The sequence below is a fragment of the Lissotriton helveticus genome, chromosome 1_2 (genome assembly GCF_964261635.1).
Source record: "Lissotriton helveticus chromosome 1_2, aLisHel1.1, whole genome shotgun sequence".
Classification (NCBI taxonomy): domain Eukaryota; kingdom Metazoa; phylum Chordata; class Amphibia; order Caudata; family Salamandridae; genus Lissotriton; species Lissotriton helveticus.
In genome coordinates this window covers 234,909,973-234,926,000 of record NC_136058.1, presented here as the reverse complement: position 1 = coordinate 234,926,000, position 16,028 = coordinate 234,909,973, and the positions used below count along the sequence as shown (strand labels likewise).

Genomic DNA, 16,028 nt, shown 5'->3' with positions numbered 1-16,028 from the left:
AGCCATGCAAGGGTGTTTAATGTTATCTGGGGAGAACATTTCCCCTCCTAATGGGTCAATAATTGTAGCTTGGGAGGTAGAGGGGGAATCGGACTCTATAAAAAGGTCGTCCCCATCAAGGCTCCCATGATCTAGAACTCCTCAATGGGGCTCTTGTTAAGTTTTTCCTCTCCAAAACCAGAGACCTGAATGCCACCTGAAGTAAGAACACTGTGTCACTTCGTACACCCTTTATGTTTGTGTTGCATAGGATACCCAGACTCTCCGAGGTGCTCCGACCTCCTGATCTTTGTGAGGTGCTTCGACCTCCCCAACTCATCAAGGTGCTTGGACTGCTCATCGGTTTAGAAGGTGTTGCCTCGTTAGGTCTCGCCTCTCAATGCGCATGTGCATTGAGCGAGACTATAGGGGCTTAAACAAGGTTTACCTAGACTGGCGATTTACTGGTGATTTGATGCTGTGCCAGTGCGCTTTTAGGTCAATGTGCAAGCGCATTGACTTAAAATGCGCGTGCACATCATCAAATCGCCATCTGTTCCCCAGCAGCACTCCTCCCACACCTTTTCATAGGCCCCTACTGCTTAGACCTATTCACGGCCCCAGACCGTGTCTCTCCCTCATCGCTGCTCTCCCCGCTCCGCCCCCTGCTGCGGACGTGTCGCATTTCTCCTCCCCCCTCCCCACAGCAATGCCCTCCGTCTTGTTTTCTTTACTTTTAATATTTAATTTAAAATAGCATTTCCATTATATAAGCTACAATTTCACGAAGTCCGTTTTGGTTTCAACGTGGCACTTCCACCTTCATCTTAGTTTCTGTGCGAGCCTGCTTCCATTACCCTTCTCCTGCATGTGCAGATTCGATCACTACTTAGGGTCGTCTCCCCATTTTGACAGTTAGAAGGGTCGATGCACGCACTCAGGTGTCCAGCTGTGCCTGTTCCGCCTCCCCCAGCCTGCACTCCAAGCTGTTGGGAATAATCCAAAATTTGAGAGGGGTAGAACAGACACAGCTTCACATGGGACTTTCTTTACCAGATGACTTACTTAATAGGCCCGTGCACCTCTGCATCAAAGGCTATAATTTCGACAGGCCGTGTCGCATTTCTCCTCCCCCCTCCCCACAGCAATGCCAATTCTCTCGTTTTCGGCCTCCCCCCCATCCCTTCCCACCCCCTTCCTCTTCCCTCTTTCTTGTCACCTTTTTGTTTGCTTCCTGTCACGATACACCCACTTACGCTCCCTCCCAGACCTCTTACATGCCTCTCTCCCCTCCCGTGTTGCTCTCTCTCGTCCATTTTCTTCTCTCCTATCCTGCGCTGCTCTCTCAAGCTTGTTTTCCATTATTTTCATTTGTCGCAAGACACTTCCAGTGTGGCACACTGTGCTGTCAAGGCTCTTCCGGCGCACGTTTTCACAAGGGTGCAGTTTCTTTTTCTTTTCAGTGCGAGGCGGTTTCAAAAACAAACTTGCCTTCCGTTACAGCTGAGGGCTTGTTTTCATTCTTGCCTTTGGGTCGGATTTCTCTAACAAATTCACCAAATGTTTACACCTTGCCTCTGCTGTGGAATTGGTGTACATATGAAAATAGCAGCTACTATATAGTGTGCCTGCTATGGAGCTAACGCCGTCAATATAACTGGGCTCATCTCTGTTTCCATCAAATCAGTCTCATGTGGAAAAGGCCGCCTCTGGCATTTGAGCCAAGAGCAAGCCCACTCAAATGTAATAAACCGAGGCTCCCAGGTAGTTATTTGTGTAGTGTTTCGGGGGCAGATTTGGTAACGTAAACCCTCCTAATGCGAGACCTATTGCATTTCTAATGCTTGTTTTAGATATGCTTGCTATTTCTCTTCCTCTTACCTTCTTTACCTATCTGAGCCGAAAGTTCACCTGAGAAGGACCCATGTGCCTCTATACTATGAAGACCTCTTAATGCAATGACCTGATCAAGGATCTCTCTCAAACAAGAGTACATTTCACACTGGATTACCCTTTTAATCATGTCTTCGTTTAGCATCCCCTGTGGGGTCTCAAGGATCTCCCCTCCTGACCAGACATGAAGTACAATTCAATATAATTATAGAAAAATAAATGTAAAAGTACATTAAGAAAATCTGTGGAACAGTCTGAGAATCTTCTAGGCAGACTGATAAATAAATATATGTATAGGTTCAAGAATCGAGTAGATATAGCCACTCTGACAATGAAAAATAAAGTAGAGGCTCTTAAAATGGCCAAAACGGCATAAGAAACCCTGGATACCGTTCTGACAAGATGCAAATGTGGGGACGCTGTAACTGTCAACTGCCAACGTGACAAGTTACAGCGTCCCCTACCGGCAACCTAGGGCCTATACAAGCATATTGCTCGAGGCCCAGAGCAAAATGTTGTCCCTTAACGTGCCCAAGGGTCTTGCTGTATGAATTCCTCTAACTGTTGCGACAAGGTCGGCTACTGCGGCTGCTCAAGCCCTGTGCTGATCAGATCCGGTGCACCGAGGCAGGCGGGTCAGGTGCCACTGGGGTCATGGTAGCCGGCTCTTGCGGTCCGTGTCCAGCCACTGAGGTAGGATCGTGTTAGTCGGTAAGTGCGGCCCATGACTCCAAACACTGAGTAATGTAACAGTACCAACGGAGCGCCACATTGGTGCGAGAAAAGGTAGGCAATCGCTGTTTATTATCAGAGGCGCTGCCTAGTTACTAACGCTGTAACTAAAAAAGCAAATTAAAGAGAGCATGTTTCCATAAATTGGAAACAGCATGAGAAAACAAAGTTGGAGCTACCAAGCGCATTTGAATACAAACAGCACTTGCCTATTCACATATGCTCCAACAGAAAAACACATATCAAGTAAAAACAATCTGAATAAAGGCAAATGGAGGTTACTTACCCGTGAGGAGCAGCATTTAAAAGAGGCAGAATGATCACTGCGTGGACTTCTTATGTGTGCAGACTGTTCTATTCTGGAATGTTTTTCTTTGAGATGTATAATACTTTCAAGTGCTGCGTGTACTGGCATTAAAGGAATAATGCATAATGGTAGCCTCTGGTCTTATAACGAAATTCTGTGGATTGTGCGAACATTCGTCTTTCTGTCTACTTGAAATTATTTACGGCATTCCACAAATGTTTGATGCGCTAAGATTCATCCCAATGGCCAAGTGGCTGATTATGGGGTGGCGGTGCGAGGTGTGGACAGGAGTAGAGGAGGGTGAAGTGGTGCTGCAATCAGTAGAGATGGTAGGAATTATATCAATAAACATATTTAGCCATGGTAGAAGATTTCAGGGCCGCCAGGGTTTCAAACAATGTGGTGAACAATGTTGGTATTTAAGAACAACAACAACATGACCATTTTCATAAAGGGAGGGGTATGTAGCTCAAATTGCTGGATATGGCAACCCGAGCTAATACGTGTTTTTATTGTTATGATGAAAAAGTTCTCTGCACGGCAAGAGATTTGTTCTCTAGCACGAAGTTCCCACCTGTACTGTTGAGTAGATCCCTAATGCTGATTTTTATTTCATAGACGAACACGATTCATGAGTGTATGCCAAGGCATAGGACTGGCTCACAGACTGCGGTCTTATTGGACTGGAGAGGCGACCAAAGCAGTACCCTCTTAATGGTGGGAAAATACTGCCTTCACCATGATCGTGGATGTGGCAGCATTCCGTGCAGCGGTCAGAAGTAGTGAACAGGACCTTTTAACCTTTGTCACTGGAGTGAGGCAAACAGGCTCACTCACCTTTTTAATAGTTCTGCTGCTTTGTGCTCAACTCATTCTTGGCCTGCATCAGGTAGATGTGGAGTGCTGCATAACGTAGGAGTAGTGACTCTGTGTGGTTGTATGAGAGCCTTTGAAGAGTACAGTACAGGGACAGAGCAGTACATGCGAGATTGGTGCAAGTGCTGAGCATATGTATGCCTGTGAGGAATAGATGACAAGAAAGATGTAGTGCTGGCCATTACGTACGAATGAGAGTACGCACTGGGTGTATGTGTACTTCCATGAGGTACAATGCAAGAAGGGTGAGGTGTTGTGCAGCACACTTGGAAGGTGTGTGCTGAAAGTGTGTGGGTGTTTTAAAATAAGCACACCCTTATTAAATAGAAGAAAGTTCCAGTACTGAACAGTGTGCACAGACTATGTGCTGAATGTATGTGTACATGCAATGATGCAATGCATAGAAATATTAGTGCTGCACAGTAAGTGTGCTGTGAGTGTGCACAGAGTAAATGAGCCTGCAAGGGTGCATTATATGGAGGACCTGGGGTCCATTTTAGGATGCCCAGGTCAGCCTGGTGAAGACACGTGGAGGAAAGGAATAGCACCCAGCCAGATTTATGGAATGCTGCATTCCTGTGAGCTGGGAGGGACACACTGTATGCACAGAAGAGACGTGATTAGCACTTAAGGAAGCTATTCTTTGAGCCAGTGATAGATCACAAGAAAGGGGCCCGGACACATTATAGGAAGGGAGAAGGGGCTAATAAAGAAATTATAAAGAATAGTACTCAGAGCCTGGGATTAGCCTTTTGATGCACATATCACTGTGACTGACATTCAGGTGTGAACCTTGGTCGCTCCCATGAATTATCATGTGGGTTAATCAGTTTCAGAGTCATGCATGCTGTGTCTGACCTCTTTCATGAGTAAAGACGAAAGAGAGAAGTGTCCACTTCAAAAGAAGCTCAACATAAAACATCAAAGATTCAGACCCTAACTCATAGCTGATGTCTTGAAATGGACGATAAGAAGGGGAGGTGGGATCCTCCAAAAGTTGTTACCCATGAAGCAGCCAGATGGGCTGTGTGAGAAGGTAAAGCTCTGTAAGACTTCTGCCTGTGACCAAGGCACCAAGACTGGGCGTCAAAGCCTGCTGGGCTCCCTACTTGGTGAGAGGACATCACCTAGGGAAACCAGAAACACCTGCCCTGGAGCAGTGTGCCCTGTGAGGAAGAGGAGACCATTGGAGGGAGCAAGGTCCAGTGGGGGGCCTACCGTGAAGGCTCCCTGTGAGAGGTGTGAGAATTCAGCTGTGCATCAATATGGCCGTTGCGTGTGTGCAGGATTGTTTTCGACAACCCCCATTTGCCAGGAAAGGGCCGCCATAGACTAAACCCTGTGTTGAGCACCGTCCAGGTTTTGCGTTTACTGTAACGCAGTGCTGAGGTGACCCCGTACGCCAGGCGGGGACACTGTTATAGTTACTACTTCAAGGAGTGCCTAGACTTGTGACCGTCTGGGCCGAGCCACATGTGCTGGAAGAGGTTGTGCCGGTATTACCACGCACTGATGCCAGGAGGGGCTGCTGGTACCAACGTTGCCAAAGAATTCGGGCACTGCACGAAGGAGAGACAGAGGTTGCAATCCATGGGGTGGACCTGCACTGCCCTCGACAGAAGACTGGGAACAGTCCAGCCCGAACTGCCAAGCCATGTCTTTCCTGGACCGGAATCAAGCATCCTAGGACCGGGGTTCGGGCTGGACTGTTCCCATGAGGCACAGGGTCAAGGCTGATTTGCATATGGCCATGTTTGAACTGGGGTGGTGTGGAGTGCAAAAAAACGATGGATGTATGCCCAGATCTCTGTACTGGGGTGAATGTATGACATTGTTGTGCATTTTGTCCATCAACTGTTGTTTTTGCATTTGTCACCCCGAGTGGGATGGGTATGCTCAGACGTGAGTCCCATGCTCTCCACACCACTGGAGTCAAGCTATCCTGGCTGATGACGGCTGATAGCCAGAAACCGGTCCTAGGATGCTTGATTCCGGTCCAGGAAAGACATGGCTTGGCAGTTCGGGCTGGACTGTTCCCAGGAGGCCAGGGTCAAGGCTGATTTGCAAATGGCCATGTTTGAACTGGGGTGGTGTGGAGTGCAAAAAAACGATGGATTTAGGCCCAGATCTCTGTACTGGGGTGAATGTATGACATTGTTGTGCATTTTGTCCATCAACTGTTGTTTTTGCATCTGCAAACAGGGGCCGGTCGCCTCAATTCTACTAAATCATAGTCGACTAAATACGTTCATCAACTATAAGTATTTGGAATTGTACCTAGATTGGTTCCAGAGAGGATAGAAGCAAAATCGGGCACTAATAGCAATGAAATCCATAAACGCAGGGAGGCATTTTGGATTTTTACCTTAGACACAAACATCAAAGGACTGAGCAGTGAAATTCCATTGGACCAAGCAATACATTTTAACATTTTATTGTGCCCCCGTGACGTAATTTTGCTTGATTCTTTATTTTCACTTGGATTTCCATTGTCTCTATCTCTCTTCAAGCTTCAGAACCTATTTTCTATGTTGGTTTAGGGGCCACTTGTAGTCCTAACACTCAGGCTATGGAGGGGTGTTACCCACCTTTAAACTTCAGGTTCATGAAGTCATTTAGAGATACCTACGTATCTGTGTTGGTTGATGGAACTCATTTTTGTGATTGCTGATTAGTTGAGCACATGCACATAAATGTATAGATTGCAAGTTTGAGTAACCCACGGTTTTTGCATTTATATCTGCAGGATGAACATTGATACTAGTACCATCTAGGCAGCTCTGATCAGTATGCAGCATTTTGACGGGTTGTCCGTCAATATGTCTGTAATGTATATCTGTTGCAGGAGTTTTATTCAAACTCCGTGTTACATTAGCAAGAGAGAAGGGTTTTAAGAGGAAGTGGTTATCAGTATTCTATGCATATCAGGCATTGTTTATTTTGTTTGCTTATACACAGGAGATCACTTTTTATTTATGGCGGGTGTTTGTAGGCACTAAACACATACCATGGATCACATTGATATTAAAACAATCTGACAGGCTGCCTGTCAGTTTAATTGAAATGCCTACTCTGTTGTGAACGTTCATATTAAACTTTGAGTTGCAACCTATATGCTGTGCTACTTATTGTGTGGTATATTATACATTTTTGTGGCACAAAAGCTTGATTGATGGGGTTACGATATTTACGGCTTTCCCCTTATTTGATATGCATATTGGGTTACGTAACACTGTTTTTTGTGAGGAAACGCCTTCTAAATATGGTGGGAGTTCGCAGACAATTAATAGATAACACAGACTAGCTTTGCATCGTTGAGATCGCACTACAAGTAACTTCCCGTTCTGGGAGTCCTCTTAAGGCAAACGCCGAGCTATCGTGCGGTTTTGCTCCCGACATTAGAGAGGTGTTGTATATTATCTTACCAATCTCCCATACTACCGTGTGTTCTTTTGGTGTTGGGGGATTCCAGCCTTGGCAGTTGATGGTCTGGTCAGCTGTGAGGTTTACTGCTCTGCTGTCTTATTCTATGTAACTTAATAAATCCATCTTAATAACCTGAAGACGTGTCTTGCTACCTACCTAACATATTTACAACATTTTGGCGACGAGGATGGGATGTGAGATGTCTGTGAGTGTCAGTTGGGTAAGGGCTGAGCAACAGGGCAGCTGCTCCTGGTGGGGTTTCCCTTATTATTTCTTATACCAACTTAAATAAAAGAACTTATCTAATCTACGCTTGGAGTCCGGACTTCTATTTGTTCACAACAAGAGGCGTATGGCATAACTGGGTACAGTTTATGGGACACACCAGGTACGTTAACTACAGCATTTATTTGGCAAATTGGACACACCGTTGTATAATATTCTCGATTCTAATTTGGGTCCATTCTTTGCAGGTGTGTGTGTGCCTCGCCGATATGCTGATACGCTTTCTCCGCATATGAGAGAAATATAGATATAGAGTTTGCGCATCGTGGTCTATAACACAGGTAAGTGCAGTTTGTTCTTTTAGATCCACAATGAACACGAGTTATGCAATGTTCTGGTTGGCTTATCGCACTGCTCATTGCATTTCATTTTTATTTTTAACATAAAGTGCCCTTAAAAACTGCTGGTCCGGTTATTTTTATCATTGCATGTATCCATCATTGCGATACATTAGATGCGAAACCCAGTACTGTACCATTTGGGTATTCTTTAGAGTACTTACTGCATCCCCTTTGACCAACGCTTCGGCCTTTTGTTGGGTTTGAACCACACGTTTTTTATCTATTGTAGCATAACTCGCGGATGCTGCTTTTATACAGTGATTCATATAGTCTAAATCTACTCCCTAGCACCCGCAGATAAGTACAAGATTTGTGAGAAATATTGGATAGTCACACATGGTGCTGGTTTATCATCTTTCTTATTCTCTCTTCTTTTATTGCTATTTTCATTTTTTTATTTCGCAAAAACGTTAATTTGTCTTTTATTGCTTTACTAGGTGTAATTTTCATGTGCTGTTTGGTGTACTGTGATCTTTGGCACGCTTTATACACATGTGGGATGCTTTCCTTTTTTCCTTATGCAGTTTATTATCTGCGACAGAGATGGCAATGAGTTCCGCTCTTATAACCGTTTTGAGAGCTTTCCATAGCGTGGCAAGAGAGACCTCCAGAGTGTCATTTAGTGTGAGATAATAGCTAATGGCTTGATGTACCTGTGTTACTACCTCCAGGTCCTGTAATATTGTGTCTCACATTCACCACATCCATATAGGACACTCCATAGAGTGGACGACGGGGGGGGGGGGAGGAGGATGCCATTGATAGTGACACAGCTGCTTAATCAGAGCAGCAGGGAGTATATCCGTTTCAACGTGCACATGTCTTTCGAGACAAGTAGAGAAACCAACCTAGAGTAGGTTTTGTGTGTGTGAAAGAAAAAAGTAATATTTGCGCATGTGTGGGTGTAATGTTCTCCACAGTTCCTGGAGCCCCCGTTCTTTAAGCCACCCATGCCCGCTTTTACGATAGGGCCCCTGTTTGGCCATGTCTGTGTGTCAACCTGTCTAGGCCATTATCGAAGTACCCCTCCCCCATCAGGACCTTCCACTCCGGTGTAGACATCACCTCAGACAGAGCTGTGCATAAAAAGGTTCTTGTCCTTCATTCGGGGCATAGAAAGTGCCCACCACAAATGATCGGTCATTGAGAGTGAGATTATAAGTAAGAACGGCCCTTCAGTTCTGCCTCCTTGGATCCCACCCTGCCCTTAAAAGGTGTGTACCACCAGGGTGGCCCACTCCCGCAGTCTTGGTGGATGCGGAGGAGAACAATTGGTGTAGAAAGGTGCATGAGCGAAGTTGGCGACAGTCCTTTGGATGGAGATGTGTGTCCTGGAGGAGGCAGATTTCTGCCCCCGAATTCTCAAGGCAAGACAGAACCGCTTTGTGTTTAATAGGGTTATGGAAGTCTTCACATTGAGGGTAAGAACCCAAAGGGTTGTAACCGGCATTCATACCGATAGGCCTGAAGGTTGTAGTAAGTGTCATTCTGTTTTTATAACAGCACCAGGTGTCATGTCTCCCGGAGCCTGCCAATGCCATAAATGTATGGTGTTGTGACTGCTGCAGAGATTAGTGTATCCCCAAACTAAACAACCCCAAGGAGAAAACAGATGAAAATGCTGATGGAAACATGAACGTACTGTTTAGGAAAACTGACCTATAGTTCCAAAAATCCAGAGAGGAGTGGTCCAAACCGAGGCCACCATTCCCCGTCCCCCATTCCCACCACCCATGAGGATAGTGACATACCCAGCCATGTTATGGAGAGTCGGTCTTAGCCAGCGCTGTAGGAATCGACTCCAACACCGCTTGTTTACCCATTGCAATCGTTACGGGATACGGACGAGTATTGCCCTTCCCCACCCAGTGTTCACGCCAGCGAGGCTGGCAATCTATTGAGCGAGACGGGGAGGTCTTCAATGGAGATCTGCAAGCTGCCACGTCTATACCCTGTAAACTACACGTTTAATCCAGGGAGGGTTGTTGGAAATGTTTTCCATCCAGACTAAAGAGGAGGTGAAACGGATGTGTCCCCATGAATAGGGCACCCCCATGCTGTGCAGGTGGGAGGTCAGAAATGTTGCCTTTTCTGTGCGTCTCTACCAGTCTTTGCGCAGTATATTTTCTTTCACCTGAAAATCGTGGATGCCGACAAGAATGCCGTAGGGGGGGGGGGCTTTTTCTGTTTATGGCAGGCCAACTCTGTGAACTCGGTCTTTTTATTTCCATGTCTGGGAGGCTGTCAAGATGGAACGGAAGAGCACTGTAACGTAACTGGTGATATCTTCAACCCCCCCGCCTTTGATGAAATTCCCCTGATTCGGATATTAATCTAGCTAGATCTGTTTGAGATCTTCGGAGTGGGCCTAAAGATCGATTTGCTCGTCACAGAGTCGGATGATCGCTTGCTGTAGGGTCTCCACATCATCCGCTTGACTATTTCCTTGCTCCTCCAAAGTTGCTGCACAATCAGCAAGGGAGTCCAGGTCTATCCAGATTTAATTTATATCCTGGGAGAGGTCCCTTTTGACTGCATGTAAGTCATCTCTGAGGGATGTGAAGAGGGATTCAAGGAAAGAGTGAGTCACTGGCTCCTCCAAAGCGTTGTCATCCTGCTGCTGAGGGGGGTTAGATGTTGAAGGGCAATCGCGAAACGGACCACCAGTGGGCCTGGAGAGCATGCCTTGATGGGGCTTTCCTTTTTAGAGCGGGCTGCTGTCATCACCCTTGGCTTCCAACTGACCCTCTTAAGGCTCACATCGGAACAGCAGTCCCAACAGGCTGTGCCGCCAGGAGAGTCAGGATACACAGATCACTGTAGGCTGTGATCTAGATCAATGCCGCTAGGGGGTAGAGGACACTGCGCCGAGGTATAGTTTTGACCCCTAGGCTGCAGATGTTCAAGCGAGAGTGGAGCACAGAGAAAGGGATAGCCAATGCAGAGTGGCCCCACTGAGTGAAGCAGCATCCTGAGTCAAGTAACTACTGGGTAGGTAACCCTCAAGCCAAAAGGAGGGGGGGCACCCTGCTCCTGCCCACAGCGAGGTTAACCGTACAGAAGAACCAATGATGGCAGGTTCCGGGCAGCTGGAGTTCCACAAGCTCTACCCAGGGGCAAGGGAGTTGAGCACTCTCCATCGCGACGCTGGAAGGTGTGTTAGCCTGAATATTTATATGTCTCTGGTGCCCAGCGCTGCATCCCCCTCAGGGCATAGGGATTGGGGCAGGGAAAATTGTGTTCAGGTAAGAGCAGCCAGATCCCACGTGCAAGGTGGTGTGGGTAAGGAAACCTATATGCCCACTTCATCGCCGGCGTAACTCAGGAATCACCGAAGCATAGTGAGACAATAATCCAGGTCTGACCACTCCAGAGACCGCCAGGACGGTAGCCTACAACCCTAAATGCCACACAAACGTTAGGCCCCATTGTGCATTCGCCATTGTTCTGTGGCTGAATTAGTCCATGCCTCAGGGTATCTCCAAGGGCCCTCTTCAACCATCAGCACGGCTGCCACTGTGGTTCCCAACGCTCTCCTCCCTCAGGCACCTCCCAGACGGGCACCAGTCCGCATAAGGGCCACCATCGCCCAAGAGAGCATCCCAGATGCGGGAGGCAGTCCACCCAGCTCACTGCTTCACCATGGCACCGGGCGGGCAGATATTGGCACCCAATCCCGGGGCTTCCCTGCAATCACCGCCTCCGATGATGGCTCGTTTCCAGGCAGGTAGGACCCAGACGAGCGCCTCTCACCTGTCTCCACAGGTGCGGACCCCGCCCCATGTCGGAGCGCCTGGCCACTGGCAGCCCCCCTAGACCTCACAGCAGCCTGAGGCTGTTACCAAAGCCAACCAGGAGTGCCATCAGGATGAGATTCTGTCCAGCGTATAAGGCTACTCTCACGCCCACGAAGTGCCAGAACCATCTCAGTGCTGTTTTGAGGCAGTCACGCTCCGGTGTATGGCTGAGGGCAGGAACGGAGACACAGGGAAATAAGTCTTACCCGTCCATCTTGGCCCTGCACCTCTGTACTAACATTTTAAAACAAAAATGTTCCTATCCATAATATCAATGAGGAGATCCAGTTTTAAATGTCAAGAGTAAAACACTACTACTTCAAAAGCTTATTTGAATCTCTGCCTACATACAACATAATATTTTAAAGAGTAAAGTTTTATATGCAGTACATACATGTGCTATTTAAATAAAAATGATCCTACAGAACTCACTTTGTTGCACTGATGTGATTTTCTCCATAGTGTAATCGTGTTCTGAGGACATTATCCCAATATTAGTATTTATTGTACAAGCAATTGTGAAAGCAGTGGGTACTATTAAATAAAACCCACAAAACCATTATATTTCGTACCCTTGAGCCAAGTGTTTTTCGCTGTAGTCTATACCGTAAGATTTGGCATGTCAGAAGTTAACCTGAGAAAAACGGACATTTTAAAACAGACATTCTTTCTGCATTTCTTCATAAATAATCTCGGTCTAATCTATTTTATTAGGGACATTGCTTAACAGTAGAGAGAGGAACCCTGTAAAGAATCGTCACCTACTTAAAAAATAAAATGCTAAATGAAATCCTAGAGACAAAAACGAGAGATAATAGAATTCCAAAAATAATTCTGTAAAAACCATAGCGCCTGAAAGCTAACCTCCGATAATAAAGGCATGAAGAAAACATCTGATGTCAAAGTCCACTCCTATCAAGCCCATTTGTCATAGCAAATAAAGTAATTAATTACTGGCCTGAACGAAGGCTTCCTTTAACTAATGACACCCTTCGATACTCTGACTTAGCAATTAGTGTTGTTAGCACAAAGGAAATTATAAGATATCCTTATCATTCATGAGTACATATATGATTCCATTCACATCATTTAATGATATTGACACAGAATTGAATAAAGCACTGCAAGGCAGAAAGTTCACCACTACTCTCTGTATTACTACTTCTAAAAACAAAATAGGATAACTAAAGATTTTAAATGTATAAATATAATCACATCCATGCGTATAAGACAGTACACATTTATTGCAGATTTCGGTGGAGTGTTATTAGACCAGACCTACCATGTTGATTTTAAAATGAAACTAGCTTGAACGATAGGTATAGAATAGAAGTGGAGTCCTGTTGCTCCATTCCACATACATAAACAGAAGGAAAAAATAGCTAATATGTCTGAAAAGGGCTCTCAAAAAATTATAAATATCAATAGGGAAAAAGAAGTAGACTTCTGATTAGTTTTGGCAACCCAAGCTTAAATATAGGATGGTGTATCAACAGTTGCCAGTAGATAATTGTCTACTTAATATTTCAACGGACTCACTGAATAAAGAGACCTGAACTTCACTGCAAAGAGTGGCATGGAGAAGCAGTTGAGGAATGCTCACTCTGCTCATCGTGCTAATGGGATTGATTGTCAGCACAAGTGTTAGGCTCTTGTGAGACGTGCAGAAATAGCAAGAGACATGGGACGAGTTGCGAATTGCTTCTTATCTCAAGTATTAGAGCATGCTTACAGTATGATTAACTACGCATAAAGAATGTTTCTTGGGCAACTGTTTGCATGATCAAATATGTTTTAACGTTATATGTGTGAAAGAGAAACAGTCCGCTGAATATTCTGAGAAACTGAAAATTGGTGTAGCACCAAAATGGACAGTTGTGACGTGAGACTTAGTGCCTGGAGCTCAGGCGCAGGGTCGCTTCCTTTGGAAACAAGCCCGGATCCGCAGAAAATCAAATGTTCATAACAGACTGAACTAATATGAGCATGGAGTAATCGTGCCTTTGAAAAACTACTTCCGTCGTGTACGTTAGAAAGGGACCACAAACATCCTGTTCAAGAAAAAAACATCAGGCTGTGTGTTCGTCTAATCCTTTTCAGAGGCTACAGATACCAAATTCCATCAGCTCGTGTCACTCTACTATGAGATGAAATCACCAGTAGTGATAATACAAGATCGCTCACATACAAGTGCAAAACTGGCCACAATGACACACGTAGGAATTGGAAAACAAAATGTTACTGTAAAGAAGAGCGCAAGCAAACGTGCAAGAACAGTCTTAGAGTAAAATGATAATATAGTCCACTGCCCAAGAAAAGAGAATAGTTACACTGCGTGAAATACTTACTTGCAAAAGAAATAGTGACCCCCTGCCAACCCAGCGAACTCGTCGTCCTCCTCTGAGCTGGACTCAGAGTCGGAGGCAGGCGGCTCAGTACGCAGCAGCCGGTGCCCAGAGCCCTTCTTGGTCTTCTTCCTCCGTCCGTCAGCGGCCAGGCCGATGAGAGCATTCAACTCCTTCCGCTTCTTCATCTTCTTGTGAGGGGTGAGCGGGGCCAAGGAGCCGCTGGCCGTACCCCCACCCCCGGAGCCCGGCGGCGGTTGGTAACCGGCCTCCAACACCCTGCGGCTCTCCAGCGTGGAGTCAGTGCCAGCTCCAAGGGTCAGTGTGAGCAGGATGCGATGGGAAGGGGTGGAGACCACAATCCTGTAAGGGGAGGAGGAGGCTCACAGCTAGAAGGTGGCCAGCACCAAATATCTTCAGATGAGGATAGAGGAAAGAGGTGTGCGGTGTCAGCTGCATGAATAGGAGGTTACTTGCAAGTTTGTGGTGCTGGTGATGATCCAAGGCTCAGAAATCATGGGCAAGCAGGGTTCGAGATGTCAAGTTCAGAGGAAAAGAAAGCGACAGATGCTACATATAGAGTGGAGAGTGTAGGGGAGGGCGATTGTAGGGGGTCTTGAGATAATACAAGGACTATGAAAAGAAATGGGTCACTGACAGAGGTGCACAGTGGTACGGAACAAGGATCACTGGCATGAATTAAAAGGTGACAGGCAATGCAGGGGGCTCAAGAAGAGATGTGTGCAGCAGATAAGTACAGGACTTGGTTAGGACAAGGCTCGAACAGAAAGAAAGCTGCAGCTGGGTTTAGAGACTAGCGAAAAGAGGGCAGCTAGTGTCGATTTCAGGTGGAGTGTTGCGGACAAACTAAAGGGGCAACACTTGTGGAACGAAGGGGTACCCTGTACAGGCGGCAGGCGTGAATGTCAATTCAGTTCAAGGGATGGTGATGGAGGGGACATGAACGAATTGCAATAGAGAGGCGGTTTCACAGGGTATGGTGGACGTGTAAGGCAGGGGATGGAGATGAAGTGTAAGGCTGATGGCGACAACACGAAGAGTTGTGTTGCGACAGTCATGAAGTAGACCTAACAGGGAGAGTTTGGCTGTGGGGATGGAAACGGCCGCGCCAACACGCAGGTCACATTTACAGCCTACAGCGACCCGATTGAGACTTTGCCCCCTCGCACACGTTCACTCACAGAACCCGGGGTTGTGCCTCTCCTTTGCCCCAGGTAACAAGCGGCAGCAATTTAGTTTACGTTTCCCGTTTATTCCAACGAGACCTGGTCTCCCTCATTTCCCGACCCCAGCCGCTACTTCCGGGTTTCTGCAAGCCGACATTTTTTTCGTCTGCTTTACATATGACAGCCCTTATTGGCTGCCTCGTTCAAAGTCTTGTTTTCATTGGACAAACAATATTCTTATGAGCCATGTCGTCATCGCAAAGTCAAAGTTTGACCACAGAACACGCATCACGAGGAACATAAAAGAAGGACAAGCACAAAAGCTTATTCGCCCTTAAGTTGCTTTAAGACAGTGGTACATTAATCGGCCATTTTGGTGGGGAAAATATTTCCTTTTCTTTGCGAAGATCAGGACCTCAAAGGAATATTAACGTTCCTATAATCAAATAAAATCAATTTTTTTTATTATGAACGTTTGAAAAAATCTCGTTGTTCCTTTCAAAATATAAAATTGGCACTTTTTGATAATATGAACATAGTGTTATCGAGACCAATACTAAATATAGAAAAAGGAATATTGACGTTCCTATAATCAAATAATATCCAAAGTTTTATTATGAACTTTTGAAAAAATCTTGTTCCTTTAAAAATATTAAAATGGCACATTTTGATATAATTTATTATCAAATATGAACATAGTGGTAGCACCAGCTACTAAAATAATGAAAAAGAAAGTAATCATTTTAATAGAGTAGAAAACCAACTTTTCAAAGTGCTACTTGTAATGACAAATCTACTCCGATGTAGATGAGATTTGGGGGCATATTATCAAGAGATTCTTCGCCGCTTTCTCAGCGATA

At 45.7% G+C, this 16,028-nt stretch overlaps 1 protein-coding gene across 2 annotated transcripts in view; it reads right to left on the bottom strand.

Annotated features, from left to right (window-relative positions):
• EFCAB14 (EF-hand calcium binding domain 14) overlaps window positions 1–15,379 on the bottom strand; it is a 278,772-nt gene extending 263,393 nt beyond the window's left edge. Inside the window, exon 1 of one of the 2 annotated variants that reach the window (XM_078671656.1) lies at window positions 13,985–15,379. In XM_078671656.1, the coding sequence (XP_078527782.1) occupies window positions 13,985–14,169 (185 nt within the window). In that variant the 5' untranslated portion in view covers window positions 14,170–15,379. The remainder of the gene's footprint in view (window positions 1–13,984) is intronic. The other variant, XM_078671657.1, reaches the window with a different exon arrangement.
• Window positions 15,380–16,028: the final 649 nt, after the last annotated feature.